This window comes from Dendrobates tinctorius, unplaced genomic scaffold (assembly GCF_039654945.1).
Source record: "Dendrobates tinctorius isolate UK_male_01 unplaced genomic scaffold, ASM3965494v1 ptg000035l, whole genome shotgun sequence".
Classification (NCBI taxonomy): Eukaryota; Metazoa; Chordata; class Amphibia; order Anura; family Dendrobatidae; genus Dendrobates; species Dendrobates tinctorius.
The window spans coordinates 60301790-60318227 of NW_027361703.1; the positions used below are offsets into that span (position 1 = coordinate 60301790).

The 16438-nt window shown below is 41.8% G+C and overlaps 1 protein-coding gene across 1 annotated transcript in view; it reads right to left on the reverse strand.

Annotated features, from left to right (window-relative positions):
- The window catches only part of CPNE8 (copine 8), a 468537-nt gene that overhangs the window by 209669 nt on the left and 242430 nt on the right, over positions 1 to 16438 (reverse strand). The window contains exon 7 of the mRNA XM_073573517.1: positions 4989 to 5052. Coding sequence (XP_073429618.1) covers positions 4989 to 5052 — 64 coding nt within the window. The remainder of the gene's footprint in view (positions 1 to 4988; positions 5053 to 16438) is intronic.

The following is a 16438-nucleotide window of genomic DNA, read 5'->3' on the forward strand; positions in this document are numbered from 1 at the left end:
AATCATAGCTGTAGAAGGAGTATCAAGTGAAAGTATTTAAATTATGACAGCCAGTCAAATATGAAGACACTGATAAGGATATATAAAAATCACAAGGATTTACAATATACAATCATATCAACACTGAGCTAAAAAACCTGCACACACATATATATATATATATATATATATATATATATATATACATACACACACACCTCAAAAAAATAAAGGGAACACTCAAATAACACATCCTAGATCTGAATGAATGAAATATTCTCATTGAATACTTTGCTCTGTACAAAGTTGAATGTGCTCACAACAAAATCACATCAAAATCATTAATGGAAATCAAATTTATTACCCAATGGAGGCCTGGATTTGGAGTCACACACAAAATTAAAGTGGAATGTAATGTAATTAAAACAAGTCAAAATGAGGCTCAGTATTGTGTGTGGCCTCCACGTGCCTGTATGACCTCCCTCCCTACTGTACAACGCCTGGGCATGCTCCTGATGAGGCGGCGGATGGTCTCCTGAGGGATCTCCTCCCAGACCTGGACCAAAGCATCTGCCAACTCCTGGACAGTCTGTGGTGCAACGTGAAGTTGGTGGATGGAGCGAGACATGATGTCCCAGATGTGCTCAATCGGATTCAGGTCTGGGGAACGGGCGGGCCAGTCCATAGCTTCAATGTCTTCATCTTGAAGGAACTGCAGACACACTCCAGCCACATGAGGTCTGGCATTGTTCTGCATTAAGAGGAACTCAGGGCCAACTGCACCAGCATATGGTCACAAGGGGTCTGAGGATCTCATCTCGGTACCTAATGGCAGTCAGTCTACCTCTGGCGAGCACATGGAGAGCTGCGCGGCCCTCCAAAGAAATGCTACCCCACACTATTACTGACCCACAGCCAAACCGGTCACAGTGTCTCCAGACTCTGTCACGTCTGTTCATGTGCTCAGTGTGAACCTGCTTTCATCTGTGAAGCGCACAGGGTGTCAGTGGCGAGTTTGCCAATCCTGGTATTCTGTGGCAAATGCCAAGCATCCTACATGGTGTTGGGCTGTGAGCACAACCCCATCTGTGGATGTCGGGCCCTCAGACCATCTTCATGGGGTCAGTTCCTAACAGTTTGTGCAGACACATGCACATTTGTGGCCTGCTGGAGGTCATTTTGCAGGGCTCTGCCAGTGCTCCTCCTGTTCCTCCTGCTACAAAGGCAAATGTAGCAGTCCTGCTACTGGGTTGTTGCCCTCCTACGGCTCCCTCCACCTCTCCTGGTGTACTACCCTGTCTCCTGGTTCCAGCCTCTGGACACTACGCTGACAGACACAGCAAACCTTCTTGCCACAGCTCGCATTGATGTGCCATCCTGGATGAGCTGCACTACCAGAGCTACTTGTGTGGGTTGTAGAGTAAGTCTCATGCTACCATGAGTGTGAAAGCACAACCAACATTCAAAAGTGAGCAAAACATCAGCCAGAAAGCATTGGTACTGAGATGTGGTCTGTGGTTCCCACCTGCAGAACCACTCCATTATTGAGTGTGTCTTGATAATTGCCAATAATTTCCATCTGTTGTCTATTCCTTTTGCACAACAGCATGTGAAATTGATTGTCAATCAGTGTTGCTTCTTAAGTGGACAGTTTGATTTCACAGAAGTTTGATTTACTTGGAGTTATATTCTATTGTTTAAGTGTTCCATTTATTTTTTGAGCAGTATATATATATGTATAAAACACAGGGTGGGCCATTTATATGGATACACCTAAATAAAATGGGAATGGTTGGTGATATCAACTTCCTGTTTGTGGAACATTAGTATATGGGAGGGGTAAAACTTTTCAAGCTAGCTGGTGACCATGACGGGCATTTTGAAGTCGGTCATTTTAGATCCAACTTTATTTTTTTCAAAGGGAAGAGGGTCATGTGACACGTGAAACTTATTCAGAAATCACAAGAAAAACAATGGTGTCCTTGGTTTTAACGTAACTTTATTATTTCATGAGTTATTTTCAAGTTTCTCTTTGTTTACAGCCATTAACATGTCGCAGAGGTTAACACGTGAGGAGCAGATAGAAATTGTGTTGATGTCTGGTGAACGTGTGGGGAGGAGGACTCCCATATAGTGATTGGGCCGGAACCAAGGGGACCGCCATCAGGGTTCCTGAAGGAATCACACCAGGGGGATGACAAAGGGAGAGACACGACTAAGGCTGTCAGGGCAACAGGGGGCAGGGCTAGGAAAAAAGGAGCAGGGGGCGCGCTCAGGAGTCAGTTGACAGAGAGCCGGACAACAGGCAGGAAGCCGTGTGAGACAGAGAGGACCGAAGGAGCCGGCGTTGTGTTCTGGAGAGACCGACAGGGTCTGTGAAAGGAAAGCTGCGCACTCACCGACTAGTGATATGTGAGAGACTTTCACCGGTGGCTGCTCCCCTCATACGGTCGCATACAGCCGCCCCCACTGTTTCCCTCCCTGCTATCACAAGTCCGCGACCTCCAGTGACCGCTGCAACAACAGACCATTCCGCTACAGCGGTCAGGACACTGCCCCCCTGCCTTCTCCCCCAGTTGCGGCCCTGTCATCACCAGCCCCTGGGGACGCCACCTCGCTACAGGTGGCTGTAGAGGCCCCCATCCGGTTTGCTAAGGGACCCTGAGCAGAGGTTGGTGAACGGTTATATTTAAAGACTGCGTCATAACTCCGCGGTGAGACGAGAGCTGCAAGGAGATGCCTGTTGCAACCATCGGCACCGTTTCTTCAGGGCCTGTTGTGCCCCACCGGCACAGTTTATTCAGGGCCTATTGCGCCCCATCGGCACCGTTTCTTCAGGGCCTATTGCGCCCCATCGGCACAGTTTCTTCAGGGCCTGTTGCGCCCCACCGTCACAGTTCCCTCAAGGTCTGTTGCGCCTCACCGGCATAGGTTCCCCAGGGCCTGTTGTGCCCAAACCTCCCCGGAATACCGAGGTGTCAGCATCAGCGACCTCTAAGCGGCCCCATCTGCGACTTCGAGCTACGCATGGAAGGATAAGTGACCTATAGGAATAAGTACCCTAGTTTTGTCTTACTCCATCCTTCGACACCCGGACTAGCCGGGTTGCTCCCAGTTAATATAAAATATTTTGTTTATTTGTTTTGAGTCCCTGCGAGGACAAATTGTTGTTACCTCTTTTTATTGGTTCAGCATAGCCCTGCGGCTCCAAGTTATAAAGGTTGATTATACAATCCATACCCTGTCTCGTGTCTCGTCACTGCGTCCTGTGAACCTGCTCAGACCCTACAAACGCAGTACCCGGGTCATTGCAGATTTCAATGCAAGACACCTTACGTAAGAAAACTGTCACTATTCCCATTTTATTTAGGTGTATCCACATAAATGGCCCACTCAAAAAGGTCTCATCACTAAACATAATGTTCTGTGTAAACTGAGGGTCCTGTTCCAATATTTGCTTTGCCCATACTGCAAATTCAGCGCGCCGATCTGGGTCACCAACCATTCCCATTTTATTTGGGTGTATCCATAGAAATGGCCCAGTGTGTGTGTTAGTGTGTGTGTGTATATATATACACATATATATATATATATATATACACACACACACACACACACACACACACACACACACACACACACACACACACACAGACCAAAAGTTTAGACAGGACAATGACCCCAAACACACCTCCAGGCTGTGTAAGGGCTATTTGACCAAGGAGGAGAGTGATGGGGTGCTTCGCCAGAGGACCTGGCCTCCACAGCCACCAGACCTGAACCCAATCTAGATGGTTTGGGGTTGAGCTTGACCGCAGAATTAAGACAAAATGGCCAACAAGTGTTAAGCATCTCTGGGAGCTCCTTCAAGACTGTTGGAAGATCATTTCCGGTGACTTCCTCTTGAAGCTCATCAAGAGAATGCCAAGAGTGTGCAAAGGAGTAGTCAAAGCAAAAGGTGGTTACTTTGAAGAACCTAGAATATAAGACATATTTTCAGTTGTCCCACACTTTTTTGTTAATTATATAATTCCACATGTGTTAATTCATAGTTTTGATGCCTTCAGAATGAGTCTACAATTCTCATAGTCATGAAAAAACTCTTTGAGATATATATATATATATATATATATATATATATATATATATACATACATATACACACACACATACACGCACACGAGAGATCATTCCTGAAAACCCTGCCATCCGGAATGGAATGAATCTCAGGAATGTAATACTGCATATATATTAAGTCATGGTTAATATTCAGTGTTTCTACGATTGGCGTGATGCAAATTCTTATAACATTTACATATCTGTGAGGCTATGTGCACACGTATGCAGATAATTTCTGCATAAAAACAGGACTCCTTCCCAGAAAACGCGCGTTTTATGTTTTTTTTTCCGCACGTCCCCAGACACATAAAAAATAGCCAGAAATGCGGAATTTACCGTGAAATTAATGAGCATGCTGCGTTTTTTTACCGCAAAGCGTTTTTTTTCGTGGAAAAAAACGCATCAATATGCACGAAAAGTGCAAAATGCATTAAAATGAATGGGAAGCTTCTTTTAAGCGTTTGAGTGGATATTTTGGTAAATCCGTGAAAAAAATGCGAAAAAAAACGCAACGTGTGAACACAGCCTAATGATGTTTTTATATGGCATGTATTTTAAGAATGATCTTGTATATATACAAAAACTCATGGTTTATATGCAGTATTTTTACGATTACGTGGTGCAAATTCTTCTAACATTTATATATCTATAATGACGTTTTTATGTGTCATGCTTTTAAATAATTTTACTTGACACTCCAAATATGACTAAGGAGCGCACTACACTGGAAATGCGCCAATCAAGGGATTTGTCTTTTTAATAAAAATTTTAAATAAATAAGAACTTTTATTTTAACTTACAGATGTGCCAAACAACCTTGGTGATTTAGTGAAAAATTGACATTAATTAACTACAATACTGGGGAAAAAGTGAATGAACAAGCTACTTACTCGGCAATTATTCAGCTCTTCTGCAGTTACAATAATGGTTCCACAGTTCTTTCCTGGAATCCCTCTATTAAAGAAGAAGAATCAAGTAAAGAAAGGGGCAGGAACAAGGAAACTTATGGTACTCATTTGGTTAAAACACTAGTGCTATACGTAAAGTCTACAGTAACACTGGAGATAATAATTACCGCTTCATTGGATTATAAAGTACATCACGCCTACATGTCATACTGTATACAGCTAATTTCTAACCATTACAGTTTTACAATTTGATTTTTTATTGCATTAAGATTCCATACATGCTAGCAAGATTTGTCTACATAAGAATTATGTTTGCAACGAATGAATACATTTACGGATATTGCACATCTGGCCACTAATGTTTTCCGTGGGCAAAATTATCCTGCATAAATTGCCTTTGGGGGCAGGAATGCTAACTAATGTTCCAAATGCTGTTATGTTGATTAAAGTAGCTTCCAGTTTATATTCTGAAAATATAAGTTGCCAATGGTATTTTTAAGGGGATTTACAAAGTTACAAATATCTTATTGATTAATTCCAGCCCTTGAAAAAAAGGCTGGTGATGTGCCAAAATCTAAAGCTGTCAAATAATGATACAAGCACAACAATTTCAAGTATGCAGATGTCCTTTTTTGGTTGAGCACTCCATGTATATTATTACACTGACTGCACAATAAATAATATTATCGATAAAATAAAATCTAGGATGCTTTTTATGACACATCATGTGACTCTTTATTATTATTAGGCATTCATACCAAGAGTTATCTCTTTGCAAACACACAACCAACAAAATTGAGGAGCATGAAATAATCAATATCTAATTTAGAAAATTGTTCTTTTACCAATCTTATCAAAATCTGTTTATCATGCTATGCTCTTTCGAGAAAAAATAACTCCAGCAATTTCCAATTAAACTCCACATATTCTCAAGAAAGCTTGTTTTGTTTTTCCTTTTCATCAGTGCAAAAGAATTTCACATTAAATAGCTGAATAATCTCAGCAGCGGAATTCAATGCCAGAATATCTGTAGATATCTGCAATAGCAGCGAAAGTATTGCCATAACTACTATCACTCTCTGACCTGAAGAAGAAGGTTGCAGCCATATAATGTGATTGACTCATGTTGATATTTAGTGGCATACATAAGAAAAGAAAGAGTCCTAAAGATGAAAATAGGCCTGCGGTTAGCGTGCAGGATTTAGTCATCCAAAACAGGAGTTTTCGGTGGATAGAATTGTTTTAGATACCTTTATTGGGCAAGAGGTGAGGCCTGTTTACAAAGGGGTGTTAACTGCCCAGAAATGGCTGAAAATGTGACACTATCCACCAAAGTTTTTCACAAACTGATTAAACTAATAGGAGTGGTAAGGGGTGATCTTATAGGTGATGTAAGGATGCTCCAAATGTAGAAGACATGAGCTACGGTGAGAAATTTGACACATTTTCAGACTGTCTAGTCTAAGTTTATATCTCCTAAAATTAGACAAGATTAGTAAATCTTGCAGACTGGATTTTTGATCAAGTAGATGGAAAAACAATGTTTAAAGGGACTCTGTCAGAACAGAATAACTGGCCAAGCCAAGTACAGGCGCCTGATGCTTCATGGCAAGGCCAAACATTTACATACACCTTCCCACCTGCTTGGTTTCCATCTATCTCCTCCCTTCTCTATGAAGCCAGAGCTGCCAATCAGAGAAGATAGGAGGAAGACAAGCAGGTGGGAAGGAAAAAATCTCCAGCATTGAAAACAAGATGAATGGAAGTAACATTTCACCTTTCTTCAATCTAAAAGCATCATAGCTTGTAAAACATAGAGAACTGGTCAAATCATCACGTTTCAGCGGTTAAGCCCTAAATTAAGGCTTAAGCGCTGAAACGTGTCAGTTTCATCAGTTCTATGTGGGGAACAAGCTATACGATGCTTTTAATAAAGGTGAAGTTTTACTTACATTTATTTTGTTTTCAATGCTGGAGATTTTTTCCATTTCTTCCTGCAATTTACTCTAACCCGCACTAGGGCGGCTTCATGCGTTGACAATGTCATATCCAGGTGCATCAATTATCTTTTTGTATATAAATGATTATCCCTGCCGTGGAGTACGAAGCAGCAGGGCTTAGTTTGAACAGTCATTCTGAGCTGTGTTAAGGGTATTATATGTAAAAGGAGAATGAAACTAATGTTATAATTTGTGATGTTGTTTGATGAAGTCCCCTAACATATTTTGTTCACCATGCTTCGCAAATATACGGTAGCTCAATTGATAAATTTACTGAAAAATTGAATTTCTGACAGAGAAAATAATTATAAATAAATGAATATAACACTTCATTTATAATCTATCAAGTGTCCTCTTCTAAGGGATTCTCGACAAACAGCTGGATATGTCAATTACGTGCAGAAGAAAACCAATATAGAAAGGTCATAAATTCTAAAACTGTTCCATACAGCTAGATAAGTACTTCCTGCCGATATTCCATGTTACCAGAGAGAAAAGATGGCATTATTTATGACAATTATGTACTGCCAACAAAAATAACTCTAACTAATGTTCATGTGGACATTAATGACAATCTAAAGGGCTACACTTTATTAAATATAAAACACTGCTGGGCCTACTGAGAAGAGTATTTACAGTTTACTACTTTGTATTACTTTATAGTTGCAATCAGAATTATTCAACCCCCTTTGCAAATTAGGTTTATTAGGAAAATGTACCACCTTTCAGCTGTTTACTATAAATCATTCAAACCAAATCAATTTAAATAGCTCAATACAAATATTATAACAAGTGGGTTCTCCATATTCAACACAAAAGGCCACTGGCTACTGCAGTCTAAGAATTATTCAATCCCTTCATAACAAGTATTTTCAATAATTAGTAGAGCATCCTTTGGCTGTTCTAACGTGCTGCAAACTTAATATATGGCAAAACAGCAACTCCTGGCACCATATGTGAGGAATCTTAAGTCAATTTCTCATAGGCAATGCCATCCAGTTATCTAATATTCTTGGGTTGGGATGCTGCAATCTTTTCTTCAAATTTTTAAAATATTTGTAATGTGGTTCAAGTCAGGCAACTGTAACGGCCACTTTCCAGTAGTTCTTCCAAAACATTCTCTTTCTGCAATATTCTGGAAGTATAGCCAGTCTTATTCTAATGCTGAACTTGTGAACTGTGGGCCCAATTCATGAAGACCGGCGTAGACAACAGGATGAGGGCTGGATTCAGATGCTCCCGATTCATGAAGAAGTGCATGTCTCTTCATGAATCAGAAGCATCTGACAAGTGGGGTACATCTCTGTGAAAGAGATTTCTGAGTGAAATTTATGGCACAGGGAATCATAAGTTAGACGAGCTATGTGCCTCTGTACCAGCCTAGCCCATTTCGATGGAGTTGAAAGAAACTAGCGTGAACATATCAAAAGTCACAAAATTTAGGCACAATTCCGAGTTGCACCTAAATGTTGGACCTTTTCAAAATTTTTATGCCAGATTTCTGGTGAGAAAGCTTTGATAAATTGGTCCCTCTGTTTCAAAATGTATCTGTAGGAACATTAATGCCTTTGCCCTCTTTCTGTATCCATTTGATTGTTTGCAACAAGAGGAGTAGCCAGACATCAGCTTCTGATACCGTATCTAAGGAATCTTAGCCCATTCCTCATGGGCAATAGCCAAAAGGTTAACTAGTATTCTGGGATTGTCAATATATGGTCCAAAAAGTTAAAGGAAAAGATCATTCACAATCCCAAAATACTAGTGAAGTGGACTCCATTGCCACATGAGGAACTGCACTAAGCACTTCACTCCTCTTTACCCTTTAACCCCTTTGTGACTCATCTATGCATTTTTGCTCTCATTATTGCACCAAATCCATTTTGATCTTGCTATGTAATTATTATTATTGCTGCACAGACTCTACATTGATTGCATTGGCTCGTTATTTTTATCAAGTCTTTTTTTGTATATGTATTTATATTATTGAGCATTATTTTGCACTTTTATGCACTGGCACTTTGTGTATGCCTCATGTAAGATACTTAATTTTGCTTATCTTTACATGCCCTAGTATTTACTTCATTTTTATTATTGTATTTTTTATGTCCCTTGTGTTGTGCCCTTTTTGGCATTGATTTCCTGCCCCCCTTGCTATATTCTTTTATACTCACTTTAATAAAATTTGCAATTATTGGACATCATTTCGCTTTTTTCCTAGAGTTTCATTTATAGAGTTGACCTGGTCTGGGGATCTCATTTAGTTACCTGACTTGTTAGTCGGCTAGATTTAGCTTAGTATCTGAATTAATTTTGGGGTCTAGTCTGTCAATTTGTTTTTGGGTCGTTTCTGATGTTGGAAAAAGCTTTAGGGATTTGTTGAGACCTGAAATAAATTAGGGGCCTAGAATAAAATTTAAATTTACTATATGGTGTAGAATCCTGTGAAAGTCATGGCAAAAAAAATTCCTGACTACGACAGAAAGGTGAAAATGCCTCGACAGTGACATGTTAACTTCTGGTAATGTGGTAATGTACAGCATCAAATGTTTTCATATTGCAGTAAATGAGAGAGTTAGAAAGGGCTTTTTTTTTTTTTTTTTTCTACTACAAGTGACTTCATACAGAATCAGAAAAACAAACATTATTATGCCCCTTAAGATATCAAAGGCAACAGTGGGTACATTGAGGAAGATTGTACCGACCCTGTAAGTATGTCTGAATGAAGGCTAGAACTCTAATTCAAATGAGGTATACACATATGTATACATTGATGCTGTACCATTTTAAAAGAACTCTTCTAAGGCTGGTTTCACATTTGCGTTTTTTTGCACTGCGTTTTTGCGCATACGTGCGCATGCGTTTTTCCCCCCTATATTTAACATGGGTGCGCATACGTGCGCGTTGGCATGCGCACGTATGCGTTTTTCGTGCGCTGCGTTTTTTTAAGGTGTGCGTCCTAACTTTCCAGACACTACATGTTGCATTTTTTGATCTGCCCAACCGCTTAAAAAAAACGCATGCGCATGTATGAGCACGTTTTGCGCAAAAAATTACCATTATGGCCTATGGGTGCGCACACATGCGCATAGGCATGCGCATGTATGCGGTTTTTTTGCGCATGCGTTTTTTTGGTGTCCATTGGTTAGACTTGTTATAAAAATCCCCACCTAAAAAAAAACATGTCTATATAAAAGGAGGTGTCTGCCAGCACTGTACCATAACTATAGAGACAGCCTGGAGAGCAGAAAGACTGTAAAAGAAGACCCCATTTTGAATTCCAGCTTCAGCGGCAAGAATGTGAGTATTATTACATCTAAAAAAATGTATGCCTATCCTTTTAAATTGTATATGTACTAATGCTTTGTATTATTTTTACATGCAGTATGTCTTCGGAATCGGAATATTCACCATCCCGGCAGGAACTGGTGCAAGCAGACCGTGAGGTGATTATTTTCGTGCATTTGGTAAGTATATCTGCTGCTTCTCAAAATCTCTAACGTTTGTTGTTTTTTTTTCCAGACATTGTCATCTTCAGCGGACGCGACTAGTGAGGGCGAACGGCAGGAGCAGCCAAGCCAAGTCCCGGTGGTGATACGGAATGTAAGTATCAAATGATTTGCAATGTTCTTTATTTTTTATCTTCTATAATTCCTCTTTTCTGGATTTTTTTGTAACTTTTTATTCACACAAAATTTGAATATTCTAATGAATGTGTTTTGTCTAGGTTCCACAACGGGATGAAGACGTCTACCTGGATAATGAGCACCTTATCCGCCTAGTCCAGGAGCATGTCCCGTTGTGGGACAACCGTGACCGGCTGTACAAGGACAATGTGGTGACCCGGCGGCTATGGAATGAGGTGGCCGCAGCATTGATGGATGGCTGGGACAGCGCCACTGCATCCTCCAAAAAGGCATTTAGCAAGTATTTCCCTGCTCTGTTATGCCGTAGTGACTATTGTCCTTGATGGCACTGTTGGGTTTCGTGATAGATATATTCTAGCAGGAAACCCAACAGTGTCATCTGACTCAACAGTGACTGCTTTGGGTATTGTATTGCTGTATTGTGCGGCAGTGACTATTGTCTTTGATGGCACTGTTGGGTTTCGTGCTACATATATTCTAGCAGGAAACCCAACAGTGTCATCTGGCTCAACAGTGGCTGCTTTGGGTATTGTATTGCTGAATTGTGCGGCAGTGACTATTGTCCTTGATGGCACTGTTGGGTTTTGTGCTAGATATATTCTAGCAGGAAATCCAACAGGTCATCTGGCTCAACAGTGACTGCTTTGGGTATTGTATTGCTGTATTGTGCCGCAGTGACTATTGTCCTTGATGGCACTGTTGGGTTTCGTGCTAGATATATTCTAGCAGGAAACCCAACAGTGTCATCTGGTTCAACAGTGACTGCTTTGGGTATTGTATTGCTGTATTATGCCGCAGTGACTATTGTCCTTGATGGCACTGTTGGGTTTCGTGCTAGATATATTCTAGCAGGAAACCCAACAGTGTCATCTGGCTCAACAGTGACTGCTTTGGGTATTGTATTGCTGTAATGTGCCGCAGTGACTATTGTTCTTAATGGCACTGTTGGGTTTCGTGCTAGATATATTCTAGCAGGAAACCCAACAGTGTCATCTGGCTCAACAGTGGCTGCTTTGGGTATTGTATTGCTGAATTGTGCGGCAGTGACTATTGTCCTTGATGGCACTGTTGGGTTTTGTGCTAGATATATTCTAGCAGGAAACCCAACAGTGTCATCTGGCTCAACAGTGACTGCTTTGGGTATTGTATTGCTGTATTGTGCCGCAGTGACTATTGTCCTTGATGGCACTGTTGGGTTTCGTGCTAGATATATTCTAGCAGGAAACCCAACAGTGTCATCTGGCTCAACAGTGACTGCTTTGGGTATTGTATTGCTGTATTGTGCGGCAGTGACTATTGTCCTTGATGGCACTGTTGGGTTTCGTGCTAGATATATTCTAGCAGGAAACCCAACAGTGTCATCTGGCTCAACAGTGACTGCTTTGGGTATTGTATTGCTGTATTGTGCCGCAGTGACTATTGTACTTGATGGCACTGTAGGGTTTAGTGATAGCATATGTCATGCATCAAACACAATTGTTAAATGTTGTTTGTTTGTTTTTCCAACAGTGGACAAAGTCCGAACATGTTGGCGCTCGATCAAGGACCGCTTCAACAGTGATGTTCGTGCTGAGGGCCAGGTATGCAGTGGTTCTGCGTCAAGGACAAGAACAAGATACCGGTACTATCAAGCGTTGCAGTTCCTAAGACCGGTCCTTGCCACCAGATCGTAATATTATAATTTTTGGGTTTTTATTTTTATTAATGTGTGTTTTTCTAATCCACAGCTGATGCTTCTTATAAAGGCATGATAGTAATGATTTTCCTTTCTTCCACAGCACCTGGAGCAGCACCCTGCAACCTGGCCCTGGAGCGGTCCTTCATCGGATGTCTCTGACCCGTCCCAGCCATCCGACAGCCAGGAAGCACCTTGCAGGTCAGCCACACACACAGCTGGTGACCAGGAAGCTGGTCCATCAGGTGTTCCCCTGTCCCAGGTCTCTGCCACTGGTTATGCGGGCACTACCCGCCAGCGGCAGAGGGCCTTGGACAGGAATGTCTTGCCCGAGTTTATGCACTTGAGTGAGGCCTTTAATGCCAGCCTCAAGTTGCTGTCAGACAGAGTGGAAAGCGGTTTTTCACTCATGGAACGTGGTTTTAACCACATGGAACACCGCTTACATTTTGTTGAACAGCGCCTTGACCGTCTGGAGGCCGACCTCAACAGACCAGCGCACCATTTTTTTAGTAAGATTGAAAAGGGCATGGCGGAACACCTTAGTCCTGAGCAACAGCTGAGTGTGCTGCAGGCCTGCAACAATGCTTTCTTGCAGGCTATGCAGCATAAACGGTACGGGCAGCAGTCAGTGGTGTCATTTCCAACTGTGCCACCATTGACTCGCTTCACCTCACTACCGACTTGTGCTGCATACCACTGCACGGACAACTCTATTCAAAGCCAGGACATCCACCATTACACCACCACAAGTCTGAGTGCAGCTGGTCACTTCACCAACACTACCATGGCAATCGCTGCTCCTGTCTGGAGCACCACCGCCACCCCCATGCATGCTTGGAGCACAGCCACAGTAACCACTCCTCAAACGTGGAACAGCCTTGCCGCAAACACTACAACATGTAGTAGCCCTGATACCACCACTCCGCAAACCTGGACCATCACTGCCGCCACCAGTCCTCCTGCAAGGACAAGCACTGCCAACGCCACCACAGAGCATCAGCAGCAGCCACAGCAGCAGCATGCACAGCAGCAGACGGGGGACCCATATTCCTTATTTGCCCAAAGTTCCAGGCGGTGCCAACAATAAAGGCGGGCATTGGGGCAAAGTAGATCCAGGCAGGCCAGTTTAAGGAGACAAACAGTTAGGACCACTGTAGCTGAACCTCTGTCCTCTCCTCCTAGAGTGTCTAGTTCCTTTCCCATAACTGGACTCCCTTCCCCCACAAGTTTTGTTGCCCCTTCCCCTAGAACACCTTCATCGACTATAAGCTGTTCATCTTCACTGCACACCCCCAACTTGCAACCATCTGACCCCAAACGCAGAAAAAAATAAAGTTTTTTATAATTTTTTTGGTTAAAAATAAATTTAAATTTCTGGTTCACCATAACAAAGTTTGATTAATGTTTTTGGTGCCGCCTACACACACTGCGCCGTACACACAATGCGCCTTAAACTTTGCAAGATGTCATAAAAAGTGTTTTGAGGATTGGCTGTTGTTTTTACCATCCTCATTTCACTTATTGTGATACTAGGCAAGGGGGATTATTGATATACCTTGTAATTAACAACATACTCTTATTACGTGTGTGTTGAATCCACTGATGGGTAAATACACGTCATATGTTAAATACCAAGGCCTAGTACACTAACTAGAGTTGATCGACAAGGATCTGGTTTCATGAAACACAAACTGGTGAAACTCGGGCAAAAAAAGTCGAGTTTCGTTCAAAACCCTACCACAATGTTAGTTAATGGGAAATAAAAGTCGGCATTGAGCGGATTACATTCATCCACTCAATGCAGACTTTTATTCCCCATTGACTTGCATTGGGGTCGGGTTTTGAACGAAACTCCGACTTTTTTTCCACTAGTCGGACCAGTTTCATTTGAAATGAATTTGGTTTCATGAAACCCGATCCTACCAAAGTCGCTCAACTCTAATCATAACTTTTTATCAATCATGGTCTGGTTAATACACATATCATATTTAACCTGCAGCGTTGCTTACGTACCAATATATTTCACGCAGACTAGCGATGCTGCAGTTTAACTCATATGTGTATTTACCTGCTCAGGTGTGAGAACATCATGAATTCACAGGTATACATGGGAAGTTTTTTATTTTATTGGAGCGTAAAAAACATAGTGCAGGAGCAGCATCATCGAGTTCAAAGGTCGGGTGCTCTTTAGCCATCACAAAATTATGTAGAACCACACACGCCTTCACCACCTCATCCATTGTTTCAAGTTTAAGATTAATGGCTGTGCCGAAAATTCGCCATCTGGACGCAAGAATCCCAAAAGTACACTCTACAGTTCTTCTGGCCCTGGTCAGCCTGTAATTAAAGATTTTTTTGGTGTGGTCCAAGTCACGGCTGGGGTAGGGTTTCAGTAGGTTTACGCACATTTGAAAAGCCTCATCCCCAACTATTACAAAGGGCAGTGGCGGAGCTTCGGTGTGGGGAAGAGGCCGTGGCATAGGGAAATTAAATTGGTTGCCATACAACCTCCGGCCCATGTCTGAGTTTTTATAAGCCTGGGAGTCAATACCACGGCCAAATGCTCCAATGTCCACTGCTACAAACATACATCCGGCATCCACAATGGCCATGAGTACTATTGAAAAGTACTTTTTGTAATTATAGTGCTCAGATCCAGTTCTTTTGGTTTTGATTATCCGTATGTATTTACCATCAACAGCTCCCAAACAGTTGGGGAAATTGCAGACTGTCCAGAATTTGTCAGCAATTTCCATCCACTTTTCAGCGGTGGGCAGGGGCATAAATTCGGGACAAAGAACGTTCCAGAGAGCCCGGCAGGTGTCCGCAACAATTCCAGACAAGGTAGAGATTCCAATACGGTACTGGAAGTGTAGTGAAGATAGGGTCTCTCCAGTCACCAGGAGTCTGCGAAACAGAGAAAGAAGTAAAATTAATATTTCTGTATATGGTTTTTTAAAACTATAAAATAAAAAATTAGTACATTCACAAAAAATAATTAGCCCAGGTTTTGAATAGTACATGTAAAAAAAAAAAAATAAAACATCACCCCACCCCTTGGTTTTTAAATATTACGTACCGTAATGTCACCAGGAGCCGTTCCTCAGGAGGAATCGCACGGTGGAACTGGGTGCCCTGTCTCCGGATGGATTCTTGGACACAAGCAAGCAAATCCCTGAAGCTTTCTTGGGACATCCGGATATAATCTGTAAATTTCTCCGGGTTTGCGTGAAGCTTACTGTAGAGGGTGTGGTACGCCCCACGGCTCTCCCGGAGTTTAACAATCGGATGTATCCACATACGCCGCTGCTGCCATCTTCGCTGTCTCTCTCTTCCTTTGTTCATGGCAAGCAACTGCATATGCCCTAGCCATCGCGATGTCCAAATCCAAGTTGAAATGAAAACTCTTCTAGCGCAGATCCATGTGGACACGAGAAAAATCAAGCAAATATGAAGAATACTGTAGACAGGGTCTATATATTAACATACCACACCATAAAAAATGCGCATAAAAATGCTTGAAAAAAACGCAGCGTTTGTATGCGTTTTTTTCATGTGTTTGTGTGCGCAAAAAACGCACCACAAAAAAACGCAAGTGTGAAAGTAGCCTAAATAAAGCCGAATTAAAGATTTTTTTCAAAACCCTGGTGTGGGAGCTGGATCCATTTTCACACTGTTCAAGTTGCCAAGTGCTATGCAGCAGCCGGATTCCCGTGCTCCTATCCTGGACTGGAATTACGCCTCAGGGGTGAGCTGATTTTTTACTTACATACACATATGTATACAAGGTGACAATTTGGTTTTGTTGCAGTAGTAAAGGAAGTGGGCACAAACTGAATGGTACCAAAGGCCATGAGACATGTCTGAATTCGAAAAAAAAATGTTTAATTTAGAACTGTATTATTTTAATAGATTTTATTTTCATTTTTCATGTTCTGTGTAAGTTACCGTATATACTCGTGTATAAGCCGACCAGTGTATAAGCCGACCCCCCTAATTTTGCCACAAAAAGCTGGGAAAACTTATTGACTCGCGTATAAGCCTATGGTGGAAAATGCAGCATCTACTGGTAAATTTCAAAGATAAAAATAGATACCAATAAAAGTAAAA